Consider the following 17364-nt stretch of genomic DNA (forward strand, 5'->3'; position numbering starts at 1 on the left):
CGACCTACTGACAATATTCCTCTCATCTTGTTTTATCATTGTTGGTCCACCTGATGTGCATACCATCTCACTTTTACTGTTACAAATCTCCTACCCAGAAGGCATTTTTTTACTCTACAATTGTTTTCACACTTAATCAAGTTGCTGGAGGGCCATGTGTGGGCAGGTTTTCTCTCACTACAGATGTTCCCTGTGACACCCCTCATGTGCTCTCACCTACATTCATATGTGAACTCTGTACTACTTTTACTTCTCATTAAATTGTTTCTCAGCAATCATCATTATTGGTTCCAATGCCTTCATACTTTCTTAATCCAATCAAATTTCTGATGGATGTCACTAACTCCAGGTGAACTACACCTTGACGGAGGGACTGATGACCCCCTCTGTTTAGTCCCTTAACCACAAAAGGGGGGGGGGGGGATGGATTTCCGTTTTACCAAATGCGTTTGGCATTCATTCTTCTAAAACACTAAAAATCAGGAAAAGCTCTTGTTATATGCTCATGTGATATTATTTGCTTATATTAGGAAGTAGAATAATTTCCAGAGTTAGTTCACTTAATTGTAAGACTACCATATCTACCAAAGTTTAGTCACATACTATTTCTGGGAAATAACTATGCAGTCTTGTAACATCATGTCACCTGTTGAACTTACTTTAAACAGCATTGTTGTTGTAATACAGCTGTTGACTAGTTGTACTTGAATGAATTGTAAAGGAAAATGTATTGGGAAACACTTGCTTGAAGAACCTTTCCTACAGAAATTTTGGCAGTGTGATACCAATTTACTGGTTACTACTTGTCATGAAGCAAAAGAGCACCTTGTCTCATTGATGCTGAAAATACACTCCGCTTACAAGCAATGTTGGTTTAATGTATTTCTCCATATGATTTCCTTGTTGTTAATGTTACATCTACATTATTTTGATGTACTATATTTTTAGTTGCATTCTGTGTTACCTTTTTTGCATTTTTTTGCTTCAGTGGGTTCCAATGAAAGTAACTGAGCTAGTTAGTGTAGTGGCAAGACATTGGACTCACATTTTGGAGGACAGCAGTCAGAGTCCCCATACAAATATTCAGATTTAAGTTTCCTGTGATTTCCCTAAATCACTTAAGGCAAATGCTGGGATAGTTTGTTTAAAAGGGCATGGCAGATTTCCTTCACCATCCTTCCTCAGTCCCAACTTGTCCTCCGTTTCTAGTGGTGTCATAGATGACAGGAATGTTAACCTGTAACTAATTGACAAACTTTGGTCTGTTGCGGATCCGGCACCAAAGACTGCCGGATGCTTATGCTGCACATGTTTGTAGCTTGTCCGGGCATCCAAATTACCATCTCCTGTTCCCCAACTCAGTCGTCCATCTTCCAGACCGGCGGCCCTGGTCAGGGTGTACGATTGCAGTTCGCATCCGGTCTCTTCTCTCTGGGCTTGAGTTTTTTCCTCTCCCACCTCTTTTCTGGGCCCATTTATGTATACCCCCATGGTGTGTGCCTTGCCCATGCCTTCAGCTGGATTTGGCACAAGGCCCGAAAGACTCAGTCCCTCCTGAGGCCCTCCCCCAATGCTTCCTTTCCATCCTTGCCGCATTTCACAGCTATGACATAGACTATACTGACAGTTCGATGGTTGCTGGTCGAGTTGGTTATGCTTTTACTCTTGGGGATCGATCTGAACAATGCTCATTGCTGGATGGCTGCAGTGTTTTCACTGCAGAGGTGGTAGCCGTCTTTCGCACCCTACAGTAGATCTGTTCCTGTTCAGGTGGGTGAGAGTCCTTCGTTGTCTGTAGTGTCTCCCTAGCTTTAGTGACAGACATTCAGTTTATTTCTACAATAATAAAATGTTGGCATACTCATCTTTTTTGAAATATTTTTTTTTTCATGCATAATAAATAAGTCAACTGTCCACTGCAGCCCCTTTTCAGTGGATACACAACGCCAGTTATCTTCTAATGACAACTAAATGAGTATAGTCTCATTAACTGGTGCATGTGCCAATGTTTGGTTGTTCCTACCTACACTATGTGATCAAAAGTATCCAGTCATCCCCAAAAACATAAGTTTTTCATATTCGGTGCATTGTGCTGCGACCTACTGCCAGGTACTCCATATTAGTGACCTCAGTATTCATTAGACATTGTGAGAGAGCAGAATGGGGCACTCTGCGGAACTTGCGGACTTCGAACGTGGTCAGGTGATTGGGTATCACTTGTCGTACATCTGTACGTGAGATTTCCACGCTCTTAAACATCCCTAGGTCTACTGTTTCCGATATGGTAGTGAAGTGGAAACATGAAGGGACATGTACAGCACAAAAGCATACAGGCCGACCTAGTCTGTTGACTGACAGAGACCGCCGACAGTTGAAGAGGGTCGTAACGTGTATAATAGGCAGACATTTATCCAGACCATCACACAGGAATTCCAAACTGCATCAGGATACACTGCAAGTACTATGACAGTTAGGCGGGAGATGAGAAAACTTGGATTTCATGATCGAGCAGCTGCTCATAAGCCACACAACACGCCGGTAAATGCCAAATGAAGCCTCGCTGGTCTAAGGAGCGTAAACATTAGACGATTGGACAGTGGAAAAATGTTGTGTGGAGTCATGAATCACGGTACACAATGTGGCGATCTGATGGCAGGGTGTGGGTATGGCGAATGCCCAGTGAACGTCATCTGCCAGCATGTGTAGTGCCAACAGTAAAATTCGGAGGCTGCGGTGTTATGATGTGGTCGTGTTTCTCATGGAGGCAGCTTGCACACCTTGTTGTTTTGCATGTCACTATCACAGCACAGGCCTACATTGATGTTTTAAGCACCATTTTGCTTCCCACTATTGAAGAGCAATTAGGGGATGGCGATTAAATCTTTCAACATGATCACCTATTCATAATGCACCTATTCATAATGTACGGCCTGTGGCAGAGTGGTTACATGATGATAACATTCCTGTAATGGACTGGCCTGCACAGTGTCCTGACCTAAATCCTATAGAACACCTTTGGGATGTTTTGGAACGCCGACTTCATGTCAGCACTCGCTCACCAACTCTGATACCTCTCCTCAGTGCAGCACTCCGTGAAGAATGGGCTGCCATTCCCCAAGAAACCTTCCAGCACCTGATTGAACGAATGCCTGCGAGAGCGGAGGCTAAAGGTGGGCCAACACCATATTGAATTCCAGCATCACCGATGGAGGGCGCTACGAACTTGTAAATCATTTTCAGCCAGGTGTCCGGATACTTTTGGTCACATAGTGTACTTCTCTTACTAGCCCCATTTGCTCAATAGGATAAGGTATAATTGACTGACATGCATCTACCTAACAATGTGTAGTCCCTACTTTTATTCTAATGACAGCTTTACTCATGGTCTGCATGACACACCCACTGTTGGAAGTTCTCCTGATCCACAACTGCACAGCTACCAATAACACATGGTGATTAGTTGGAGACAGTTTCGAGGTGCACTCACTTTGCTGGATGACCTCATCAGTATACGTGATAAGAGTAAGATTGGTCGACCTACTGGGTCACTTGATCACCCATTATTACAGAGTGTCATCAAACCACTCTGAATTAGTTCGAACATTGAGGGGTCGTGCATTATTTGGGGACTGCTGTGGGCAAACAGATGGATGCACCTAATCAAATAGTACATTCTTGTATTACCCATAAGTCTGAGACAATGGCAGACATATTCAGTGCCCCCAGTTGTGTCTGATGTAAGCATACCATCCACTTTCTCTGGGGGAATACTTACATCACATACCGTGCCATCAGCAGATAGTGACTTGTCCCATGGTCCATTATATCAATTGACTTTTTATGTTCTAATTTTATGTGCTGTGTGAAATGTAGTATGCAAAGATACAGATGTGGTCTGCTGGTCTCCATACCCAGTTGTGAGGTTGTGGCTATGGATGGTATGGCTTCTCACTGATTATTTTTGTTCAACATTAAATTGACAAGCCCATTTATCAGCTGTTACATTGTGCAATAGTTGACAGTGATGCTCATCCACCCATTGTTGTCCATTGTAGCTGATTGTGCTACTAGCAGTTTTCTCTCTATCAAGATACTCATGATACATCATTGACACAGTGCCACATGAAATCCCAGTGCGTGTGTGACTTCTGAGAAGTAATATATTTTGCATTGTGTAACTGCTACCAAATGCACCTGTATTGTACATCTTGTCCATTGACAGTTTGCAGAAAGCCAGTGTATAGTCACGTGACGCACACTATTATTCCATTTGCCATGGTGAAAAGAGCACTCATTGTCTATCCTGTACGGATTCTATTTCATAATTCAGATGCTCAGTAATGTTCATTTTTGTTGACAGTACCAGTTATTCAAAGATTCTGCATTGTTATATGTATTGACTTATTAAACATATCGTTGCCTTTAAGTTCAATCAGTGATGATGTTTCTCATCTCCATACGTAAACTGGTGTAATTACAAATTGAGTGAATTATTTAACTTTAGTTATTGAAATTGGTCAGAGTTTTAAAACATATGCACAAAAATATCTGTTGCAGGCAGATCCTCGACAGGAGAGTAACAACATGTCACTGCGGAGTTATACAGCACACTTCAGTAGCTGGGCTTACTCACTGATAATGTATATGTGGAACAGAATCAGCAGATTTTTTCCATTTACTGCAGGTGGTAATTCACAACCTGAAACAAATACCAGTGACAGATTGTAAGTTTAGTGTATTTTTATGTGTATTATTTATAATGATACAAAATATGCAAAAGACAATTAAGTACTATAAAATGGTGTGTGGTTGAGTGTAATATAAGAAAATAAAAATTAATGTATATTATTAAAGTAATATATAGAACTTTGGTCTGTTCTGTTACAGCAGTATTTTAATTCAAAGTAGGGAAAAATGTTTTTATACTGAAAACACAAGCATTGAAGGTAATTATGCATAAAAAGAAAGGGGAGAAACTGGATACTCCTATTGCAGATTTTATCTGCCTGAAATACTATTTCTCATACTTGTCTCTCATGGGATAGATTGTTTTTCTGTCAGAATGGCAATCAAGCCAATGGTGTTCTATTTTTGATTGTTTGGTTGTTGCTTTTTCTCTCTGCTTTTTTCAGTTCTTAGAATTGTCATACATTATTATCTATCAATATGTACATAAATAGGTTCTACTTCCCTCCAAACAATCTGAATCAAATAACACACATTCAGGAAATGATGATACCCTTTGATTAGTTTCTCCATGTTTGGAGAGCTCCACAGCTCTGTCCAGAATTAATGAATAACATCTCCAGCTGCTAAAAAGTTCTTTACTTTAGTCTTAGACTGGAATATGCTTTTATGTTTCCTTGTGGAATCTAAAACTGACATTGTAAATACAACCAAGTAATGTTCATAATGAATATTTAAATACTTTATATAACAGGCATGTAAGAATTTCGAATATGAAAAAATATAAGTTTACACATGTACAGTATAGACTCAGAAAAAAGAAAAGTGTGGGTTACATTGTGCTGAGCTGTGGTGAAGCAAAGTCAAATGATTACAAAAGTAAAAGTCGGGTAAATTTAAAAGTGGTATACCCAATAATATCATAAGAAAAAAAGATGTGTCATGATTATATAAACTCTGCGTTTTGATACATTAAAATGTATTGACATGCCATGGCGTTAAAAGGAATCATATTTGGACATGTTAAAAATTTTAAATTGCATGATTTTCCAAAGAAAATCTAAAAATAATTGTTTAGGTGTAATGCATTTCAAACACAATTACTGTGGACTGTGTGTTCAGGTCAAACAAAAGTTGTGTCCTCTAGCATGAGCAGGTGGAAGTTAGAACACAGAGAACTAAAGATACCGTAGCACGTCATGGACACAGTGTGGGCTACTTGTAAGATAAGAACATGGTTACTAATATCTGAACACAACTACAAAATTATGGAGTGCCTTTAAAGGAAACTATCAATAATGGGGTGGCGTATATCTAGGAAATGTGTTTCCTAGTGTGCACTGCTCATCAAGTGTATTTTCCTGTCTCCCCCTTCCCTCAATGATGTGTGTCACTTTGGATCGCAAGAGATTCTCTCTGGTTTTGAGCAGCTAACAGAAGTGGTAAAGGCTGTCAGCTGAAAGCAGGGCTGACCAATTGCAGATCTCGGGTAGAGAGCCGACTGGTGGGTCTGAATCAGAGGGTCAGACGGTTCTGTGACCGTGTAGGGCGCAGATTCCACGACTTGCACCTTGGGGGGGGGGGGGGGGGGGGTTGGGTTTCGGGTTCTGCTGAATAGGTCAGGAGGCCACTACACGCAGGAGGTGGCTACACTTGTAGCAGGGGCTGTGTGGCGTGGACTGGGTGGTTTTTTAGGTTAGAGGGTCTCAGGAAAATACTAAATGGGCTTCAGTCACAAAGGGTGTGGTCTGAACACAGGGAGAACGTAGATAAAGGAGCCAACAATATAACAGTTGTAAATTGTTGTAGCTGTGTTTGGAAAGTACCAGTGCTAATAGAACTGATGCTCAAATCATTATAGGCACTGAAAGCTGGAGATAAGTTCAACCAAAATTTTTGCAAAGAACCTAATGGTGTTCTGAAAGGATAGGCTAAACACAGCTGGTGGTGGCGTGTTTGTTGCTGTTGGAAGTAGTTTACCTTGTCGCAAAATTGAAGTAAATAGTTCCTGTGAGTTAGTATGGACTGAGGTCATTGGTGGCAACTGGGATAAAATAATAATTGGATCCTTTTTACCGACCTCCCAATTCAGGTGATACAGTTGCTGAAAGGTTGAAAGAAGACTTGAGTTTGATTTCAAACATGTACCCAACTCATACAATTATAATTGGTGGCGACTTTAATTTACCGCCGATATGTTGTCGAAAATACATGTTTAATCCGGAGGTACGCATAAAACATCATCCGAAATTGTGCTAAATGCATTATCTGAAAATTATTTTGAGCAGTTAGTTCATGAGCCCACAAAAATAGTGTAAACAGGTGTGAAAACATGCTTGACCTCATAGCGACAAATAATCCTGAGCTAATAACGAGCATCAAAATGGGTACAAGGAATTAGTGAACACAGGGTGGTTGTAGCGAAAATGAATATTGTAACTTCCAAATCCTCCAAAAATAAATGAAAAATTTACCTACTCAAAAAAGCAGATAAAAATTCACTTGATGCCTTCCTTAGACACTATCTCCACTTCTTCCAAAGTAACAATTTGAGTGTAGACCAGATGTGGCTTGAAATTGGCAGCAATTGAGAGATTTATACTACATAAGTTAAACAATGGAGCTGATCTTCCTTGGTACACAAAATGGTTCAGAACACCGGTGCAGAAACAACGAAAAAGCATGCCAAATTTTAATGGATGCAAAATCTCCAAGACTGGCAATCTTTTACAGAAGCTCAAAATTTAGCATGGACTTCAATGCAAGATGCTTATAATAGTTCCCACAATGAAACTTTGTCTTGAAACCTGGCAGAAAATCCAAAGAGATTCAGGTCGTACGTGAAGTATGCTAGAGGCAAGGCACAATAAATGCTTTCTCTGCGCATTAGCAATGGAGATACTATTGAAGACAGTGCTGCTGAAGCAGAGTTACTGAACACAGCCTTCTGAAATTCCTTCACCAAAGAAGATGAAGTAAATATTCTAGAATTTGAATCAAGAACAGCTGCCAACATGAGTAACGTAGAAGTAGATATCCTCGTAGTAGTGAAACAACTTAAATTACTTAACCAAAGCAAATCTTCCAGTCTAGATTGTATACCATTTAGATTCCTTTCAGAGTATGCTGATACAATAGCTCCATACTTGATAATCGTATACAACCACTCGCTCGACTTGATCCATACCCAAAGACTGGAAAGTTGCATAGGTCACACCAATAGTCAACAAGGGTAGTAAGAGTAATCCACTAAGTTAAAAGCCCATGTCATTAATGTCAATATGCAGCAGGATTTTGGAACATATATTGTGTTCAAACATTATGAATTACCTTGAAGAAAATGGTCTATTGACACACGGTCAACACGGATTTAGAAAACATAATTCTTGTGAAACACAACTAGCTCTTTATTAGCATGAAGTGTTGAGAACTATTGACAAGGGATTTCAAATTGATTCCATATTTCTGGATTTCTAGAAGGCTTTTGACACTGTACCATACAAGCGGTTTGTAGTGAAATTGCATGCTAATGGAATATACTCTGTTATGTGACTGGATTCATGATTTCCAGCCAGAGAGGTCACAGTTCATGATAACTGATGGAAAGTCATCAAGAAAAACAGAAGTGATTTCTGTCATTCCCCAGTGTAGTGTTATAGGCCCTTTGCTCTTCTGTATCTGTATAACTGATTTTGGAGACAATCTGAGTAGCTGTCTTAGGTTGTTTGCCGATGACACTCTCGTTTACCGACTAGTAAAGTTATCAGAAGATCAAAACAAATTGCAAAACAGTTTAGAAATGCCATCTGTATGGTGTGAAAATTAAGAGTTGACCCTAAATAACGAAAAGTGTGAGGTCATCCTACACGATAAATCAGTCAAATCTAAAGGCCATAAATTCACCTACATACCTAGGAATTACAATTACAAACAATTTAAATTGGAAGGAACGTATAGAAAATGTTGTGGTGAAGGCTAACCAAAGACTGTGTTTTATTGGCTGGACACTTAGAAAATGTAACAGATCTACTAAGAAGACTGCCTACACTATGCTTTCCCGTCCCCTTTTAGAAAACAGTTGTGTGGTGTGATATCCTTAGCAGACAGGACTGATGGAGGACATCAAAAAGGTTCAAAGAAAGGTAGTACATTTTGTATTATTGCGAAATAGGGGTGAGGGTGTCACTGAAATGATATGTTGTTTGGGGTGGACATAATTAAAACAAAGGCAATTTTTGTTGTGACAGAATGTTCTTGCAAACTTTCAGTCACCAACTTTCTCCTCTGAATGCAAAAATTTGTTGACATCAACCTACATAGAGAGAAATGATCACCATAATAAAATAAGGGAAATCAGAGTTCGCTCAGAAAGATGTAGGTGTTCATTTTTTCTGCGCGCTGTGCAAAATTCGAATAATAGAGAATTGTGAAGGTGGTTCAATGAACGCTCTGCCAGGCACTTAAATGTGATTTGCAAAGTATTGATGTCGATGTAAATGTATACAATGAGACAATATAGATATGCAGATACAGAAGCTATTTTTACAGATGTTTAGCCGCACAGAGTAGCTTCGTGGTTTGAGGCACTAAGTCACAGATTGCGCGGCCCTCCTGCCGGAGGTTTAAGTCCTTCCTAGGGCATGGGGGAGTAGTGTGTAAGTCTAGGAACCAATGACCTCATCAGTTTGGTCCCTTAGGAATTCACACGCACAGATGTTTAGAAAAAGAATAAAAACAATTCTGCAACTATTTAACAGACATCAGCTGCTAATTACTGATGTTGTAAATAAAAACAAGACATATGAATACTTAAAAATCATCACTGAACATATAGTGTAGAAAAATGTGTAATGTGGTACTAATTAAAATTAAGACAAGATATATTGATATCTGTACTGGAATAATTACATGGTCTGCAGCATGAAACAGAACTATTAGAAAAAGGGGCTAAACAAAATATTGTCAGAGTTAAATGCAACCAGCACAGAAACATTAATAGCACACACAAAAGTAGCACTAGATTGCACTAAAACTTCCATTGCAGAACATAACTATAGTTCTTAAGGTTTTGAGAATAATGGGTGACCTAATTGAATCTGGAAAATGTTCAAAACATAAAAATGCAAAGTAGTTCATCAAACAATTGTATACTCATAAACGACCTCTATTCACTGTCCCCTCCTGCTCTTATCCTTCTCCCCCAGTACTCGGACGACCCCATCTGCCTTCCCGCTCTTACACATTGCATCCACAGACTTAATTAACAGCTAATTTGAAGATGTCATCACTGCAGCATGTACTAAGGTGCCATTGCCAACATCGCTGCTGCCACCAGAGGCACTATCGCCACATTCGTCACCAATAGCAGAACTGCACCAGCTGCAGCGTCATCAATGCCTACTGCTGCTCCATTGCTATCGTCATTACATCTGGATCCAGAAGCAGAGGCATTAGTCACACCTACTACAGCTGCACCGGCACCAACAGCATATGCCGCAGCTGTGGCCACATCATCCACATCTGCATCAGCTTCAAGCCCAACAGCTCCATGTAAGAAAATAAGAAAATTTACAAAATCCTGTCCCATAATATCCTCCAACACTCCTTTTTTCAATGATGCTTGCAACCCACCTAGTAAAGATACCCACCTTCTCTGTGATACCCAGTTGCCGCCCAACCTGCCCCACTCACCAGAACCTATAACTCTCTCTCACCCACACATCTCCTCTGGCATATTCCTTCATCCTATCATTTCCTGATGTCAGATTCCTCAGTCCTAAAACATTTTCCCTCGAAATAAAAGAGTACCTTCCAAACCACAACATTTCATAATTCACATCCCGCAAAGACTCCATAATCATCAAATACTCTTATCCCGATTTGCAAACCCACCTACTCAACGAGTCCATTCCATTACCTCTTGTCCACATGTCTCTCTGCTCCCACTCAGCCCACCATGACCCAAACAACAACAACAACTACTACTACTACTACTACTCCCACAGTGCCCACCGACTCGTACTGTTGTGACCAAGGGGGTGGACCCTGAGATCACAGTGAGGAAAGATGAGCAGGAGCTGAATGCCAATCCTTACTCCCAAATCCAAAAAGCCCTTCGGATCATCAACATTCTTGGTCCTACATTCTTCATTCATGTCTTTCCTAAAGACCTCTCAGCCGTAGATACCTCGTTCAGAATAGAGCCTTCATATATCACTGCAAACGCAAAATTGAGCCTTCCAGATACCAAGCCCTAACCTACCATTGCCACAAATGCCTCAACTACAATGATCATTTAACTGCTGACTGAAAAATCCCCCTACTTGCCCCTATTGCAAAGCCAATCACATGTACCAACACTGTCCCAATCTCCAGACCTCACCCACCTGCAACACTTTGCAACCACATGTATGGTACCTTCCTGTGTCATGACATTAGGTGGACGACTGTGCACGACTGATGGCGTGTTTATACTGTATGCAAGGTCTACCAGATCAGATGACGGCACAAAACCATCATGCGTACCTCTCAAACGATCTGCATGATGTGCTGGAAGATGTTAACATGTTCAGCAGAGGATATGGCTCCAACTTGATGCACCTCTATACTCTGGAATTAAATCTGCGACAGTATTTGGACAGCACATTTAGAGGGAAATTGCTCGGACGTGGAGGTCCAGTTGTGTGGCCACCACATTTACCTGACCTAAATCCCCTGTATTTCTTCTTGTGGGGACACCTTTGAGTACGTGTACTCTACTCCAGCGAGGAACGTGGAAGAATTGGTAGCGCGTGTTCATGCTGCTCTTGTTATTGAGGACACAGCTTTGCTGCAAAGGGTCCATTGCAGTATGATCCAGCGGGTTGTGCAATGTTTGGACGTGCAAATAGGCCGCTTTGAGCATCTGTTGTTCTGAGGACAACGTATTCTGTTGTGGAGGTCGTATGGACATTATTATTGCCAGTGGTTGCTAATGTGCGACATCTGAGCACTCGTATTAGATGCAGCATAAACGACAAGTAGACGTTGTGTTACTATACTGTGCTATCATCTTTAGCATCTCGAAATCGATATTTACTTTGTAGTTACTCTGTCCTATAAAAGGTCATTTGTTTCAACTGTCTGTTTCTTATTTGTGTAACCACTTATTTGTTATGTTCAGCATTACAAAATGTTATAACTTTAGGATACATGTGACCTAATAAATGGTGTGTGTTACAGTATGAAATGTCAGAATGAAATTAGCAAATTAAAAAAATGCGCCCCAACCCAGGATTGAAACCTCGACCTCCTGCATGCTAACCCAAAACTCTATCTACTGCACCAATGTACAGCACGAATAATATGTGATGGCAGAGATAGATATATACACACGCTATGGTCACAGGTTCGAATCCTGCATGCATGTGTGTGATGTCCTTAGGTTAGTTAGGTTTAAGTAGTTCTAAGTTCCAGGGGACTGATGACCTCAGATGTTAAGTTCTATAGTGCTCAGAGCCATTTGAACACACACACACACACACACACACACACACACACACACACACACACACACACACACACACAAAAACACACAACACAAACACACACAGTGTGTAATGGACATAAAGATGGCCACCCGATTCATCCAGCTGTTAAATATGTAGGAAGTCCTGGATATTCACTTAGTAAAAAGCTAAATAACATTATTAATAAGCATTAGACCTTCACTAATATTTCTTCTATAAAAAATTAAAATGAATTGGCGACTTCGACTAGAAATATTAGCACACCAAGAAATGCAACATTTATGTCATTAGATGTAATTAACCTTTATATAAGTGTATATGTAAATCAGACAATAGACCTCAGTAAACATAGTTCTGTTAAAACATAAAAAAACTAGGTCAAGCTGACATTGTAGAACTTATTAAACTGCCGAAACTTATACTGTTGTATAATCATTTCTCTTTTGATAACAACCTTTGTAAACAAAATAAAGGTTTATTGATGGGTTGTTGCCTAAGCAGACGCACTAGCCAATATATTTATAGATAATTTAGAAAATGAAGTACAATAACAAGTTGCAAAGAAGATAGTATACTGCAGAAGATAATATAATTCTCACAAATGGATTATGAAATAAATTGATGATTTCCTTAACATTTCAATAACATGCATAACAACTTAAAATTTATGATGGAAAATTTTTGAGAAAAACAATGGAATTAATTTTTTACATGTGAGAATGACATATTTTAATGTTAAACATGAATTCAGTATATTCTGCAAAGGAGCAACCACAGATGGCATCATAGCTTTTTCACTGCAGTGATTAAACAATTAATTAGGCTAGCTTTTTCAGAGGAAAAGAGGCTAAATAAGTTAGATACATTACAATATATGGCAACAAGTAATGGTTACACTACTGACATAATAGACAGATCATTTAACAAGAAACTGAAACCTAACATAAACCTAAAATGAAAAGAAACTATGATAATAAATGTAGAGAGAAAAAGAAAAGGAAAAAGTGAAAAAAAAAATTCACATTTCCACATATAGGGAAGGTATCCAATAAAATTTTCATAATACCAATGCCGCAGGAGCTTCGTATACCAATGACACTATCAGAAATAATATAGTTTACACCTTGGGTTGTTGGGTGTTTTGCCGGATAACATCATCATTCTTGCATGATATTTTGGTAATGTAGCTCGTAATCTTCATCAGGTGCAACCTGAGAGTCTCAGGTCGCACCTGATGAAAGTTAAGAGCTACGTTACTGAAGTATCATGCAAGAACGATACTGATATCTGACAGAACACCCGACAATCCCAGATGTCATTAGATCGTTGGGAAAGCCTGAAGAGTTACATAGTTAACAGTGTCGGTAAGACAAACCACTCTGGTGTATATAGAATTGATGAATCGATTGTGGTAAAGTTTATGTAGGACAGACTGGACAGAAAGTAAGTGTCAGATACAAGGAACATATTTGCCAAAGTGAGAACTGTCAGTCCACATTCTCTCTACACCTGAGAAATGAAAACCATTCTGTTTCTAATATAGACGACAGTTTACAATTATTACATGGAATTTACAAAGATCGCCATATGGATATTCTAGAACAACTGGAAATTTCCAGACAGAGTGAGAGAGAGAGAGAGAGACACCTGTACTGTTTTAAATGAAGAAACTTACCTGAAAATGCATCTAATAAAGATATCAATACATCTGGTCTTAATTTTACTTTAGTATCACATTATCCAACTATTTTTCCACATTGTATGTTCAGTGATTTATATTAAGCATACCATGTCTTTGTTTTTATTTATGTTAGAACATCTGTAAATAGTTTCTGGTGTTCGTCAAATTTCTGCAGTATTGTTATTCTTTTTCTAATTGTCTGTAAACATAGCTGCTGTATTTGTATCACTGTGTTACTTCACTGTATGCAAGTCAAATTTAGGCTTAGATGCTTACTGTGTCTGACGTTGTGTTGACATGGTCATTCTAGCACTAAGCCTGTCTACTTAAGAGTTTAAATGATATTTGTTCTAACATAAATAATTAGTAAACTTTTGTTATCTGTATACTTCGTACAATATGTCAGCATATATATCTATGTGGAAAAATCTTCATTCAGTCATGCATTACATGCAACTGTCACTTTAGTTTGTTATTTGAGATGTTGATATAACCATTTTTTCTCTGAAACTCAGCATATTAAATCCGTTATACTGTAATATATTTAGACAATTCAGATAGGCTTCCATTTTATGTACCAGTATGGCCTGTCACACGAAAGCTACTGTATGATGGAAGCAGCTCACATATAAATGTGGCTGTAGCTTGTTTCATGCTTGTGCCTACGAGTGCATCTAAGCCATTACTTCTATGTATATTGTTTTCTGTCACCACAACTGCGATTGTAATATGTGGAATTTGCTGCTAGATGTGACATACAGAACACCTGTTATGACTGTTACATGTACTTATTGTAGCAGACGACACAGCTTGGTAATCATAAGATACTAGTCACTATTGATGTAGTAAGACATCGATGATCATTTTTGGTGTACCAGTAAACAGTGATCAGCTGTGCTGTTTGCTTTATATGGTGTATAATGTGAATCGGTGCACTATGTAGCACAGTTTTTATAGATTGACGATGTAATTTATATTATGATTGCTGGTACAGTGACACCACTGTCTTAGGCATACTTTTATTATCAGTGTCTAATTCATGGTTTTACCATCTGATATTAATGATCCCATATTTTACCAACACAATACTGTGAATGAATGCTTTTATGTTTTTGGCATTTTGTTACGTATGTGTTGCCATGAACATTTACATCTGTTAACAGATTCATAAAAGTTTAAGCCTGTAATGTTACTTATGTATTATTTTAATTGGTGCACAGGAACCTGATGATGGTCAATTGACCGAAACTGGTTGTGTAAGTAAAAAAATTTTATTGGCAGCTCAAGGCAGTAGCTTGACTTTCTCTAACACTGTTTTGGATTCCTGTATAAGTTAATAGTGAAATTTTCAACTTATTTGTTTGTATGTAAAAGCAGTTTACTACAGTTGCTAGTGCCTCACCCCTCTCCTTCCCAAATTAAGCTATTTAAGTCTGATTTACAAGAAACTGATGCTAATAGTGCTGGTGGTGCCTGACATTATTCTGAACCAGAAAAGAATATGATTTTAAATTTGAGGTAATTATTGCAAAGATGAAAGGAAAAAAAGAGAAAATAAACTTAATGCCCTGTCTAATGTTGGAGACTAGTTCTGAAACATGAAAATGTGTATTAGGAGACTTCATGTAAGATCCAGATATATGCACACACATTTTGTGTTATTTCAAAGTCGGATTGCTAATTAATTGTCCCTGTATTGTTCTTTTCCAGAGCAAATGCACAACCTGGACCCTCTGGATCACGGCACCGTAGCAACGTTCACACTTTGAGGGACAAAGAAAAAGATGATGATAAAAGGAGAACCACATACAATGGAAATTCCACACAACAGCTATAAAGAAACATTGCCATTACAAAAATGGCTTTGCACTATTTATTGGTGTGTTGTATGTGACACGACTGAATGAAGCAAAGTTTAAGCAGTTTCAGTTAGTATCTCAAGATATTTAAATGTGGATTGAGAGTATATTTCTGCCATTTCAAATCTATTTGAAAAATAGTCCCAACACAGGACTGTTGTTTGAAGAGTTAAGACTTGATCTCTTTTGGGGAACACCAATAAGTCATTTAAAAATGGCTCCCATTTGTACTGGCTGTGGCATAATGTTACTTTGTTAAAGTTTTATTGAACTTTTAATACATCAATGTATTGTCTTGGAGCTGGTTAAGCATCTATTGAAGTTTTTACTGTTAACATTTAGCAATCTTGGATTTAAGAATGATTGTATGTTTTACTTGTGAAAATGAAATATTCATGATCAGGTTGTTGTTTTTTTAATACAGTGCACTTATTGTTTGCTTTTTAAAAGAGTGAATGTCAAAAAATGTTCATAATTATGTGTTATATTAAAATTTGTTTAGTGTTGAATGGTGATAAAAATTATAAATTGGCTGCGGTTTACAGGCCTCATTTGAAGATTAAATGTTTGTGTGTTATATTATTTTGATTTGTTGAATAAATAATGTCTTTAATATCTTGCCGTTTGCCATTTACTAGTGAAGTTTGATAACAGCTCGATACAGTACATAGTATATTTTTCATTACACAGAACGCAATTTCTTATCTCTAATTAAATCACCTTCTACACAGTATTTATTTAATTTTACACCCACATTGGAGCACTAAAATCAAACATTATACAATGGAGTCTACAATGGATAAGTTTAGATTGTAACAGTGAACAATTTCTTCCTTTCCCAAAACTACTACTTTAGGAGTGATCTGATGTTTTCAAATGTCAGACATATGTATTTATTCTACAGAAGCAGCTTCTCTATGTTCAATTTGATGTTTGGTAATGTTCATTCAGACTTCTTTAAACTGGTACTTAAATTTCTGACCACCTTAATTTTTTGAGCGTTATGGGAATAGTCAACTGGGAAGATGCACACGCACCGTGCCTGTTTTCTCAAAATAAATGTGCAACCAAACTTTTGCCACTTATAATTCAAGTTGTTCTATACAGTAAATACAACAAAAATATGTTATCAGTAACACTGGTGATTGCAGTTTCAACCACATGATGAAAGTGGCCGAGAGATGTGTTTGGCAACTTGTGCAATGTTACCGTAGTCGTCAGTGAAGAAACAATATTGTTTGAGTAATAAACCATGAATTTTCACAAGAGACAAAGAACTGTCTAGAATATGTAATATGTTTCATAAGGACATGAAATTTGCATTGTTGCACTACAATGATATTATGGATCATAACAAAAAGCGAAACAAAATGTTCTTTATAAAGCTTAATTACAGCAGATATGTGTAATTCCCTCATTATTTATGGAAGAGGAATGTTACTTACAAGGTATTGATTTGTCAGTGTACTGTACAACGTACTGCTTTTATGTTGTTTTTGGTGCTGAAATCGCAGTAACGACACTGTTTTGTAAAGACTTCATTGAAAGACTTCGTGGAAAAACTTCAAATATACACACAGTTCACATAGGTCTGATAATGTTTGTAGATTTCTTCAAGAAAAACCTGCTG

At 38.2% G+C, this 17364-nt stretch overlaps 1 protein-coding gene across 2 annotated transcripts in view; it reads left to right on the forward strand.

Moving 5' to 3' along the window:
* Positions 1 to 16301, forward strand: part of LOC124554906 (UBX domain-containing protein 4-like) — a 128849-nt gene extending 112548 nt beyond the window's left edge. The window contains exons 9-10 of one of the 2 annotated variants that reach the window (XM_047128596.1): positions 4558 to 4724; positions 15586 to 16299. In XM_047128596.1, coding sequence (XP_046984552.1) covers positions 4558 to 4724; positions 15586 to 15712 — 294 coding nt within the window. In that variant the 3' untranslated portion in view covers positions 15713 to 16299. Of the gene's footprint in view, positions 1 to 4557; positions 4725 to 15585 lie in introns of both variants that reach the window. The other variant, XM_047128595.1, reaches the window with a different exon arrangement.
* Positions 16302 to 17364: the final 1063 nt, after the last annotated feature.

This window comes from Schistocerca americana, chromosome X (assembly GCF_021461395.2).
Source record: "Schistocerca americana isolate TAMUIC-IGC-003095 chromosome X, iqSchAmer2.1, whole genome shotgun sequence".
Classification (NCBI taxonomy): Eukaryota; Metazoa; Arthropoda; class Insecta; order Orthoptera; family Acrididae; genus Schistocerca; species Schistocerca americana.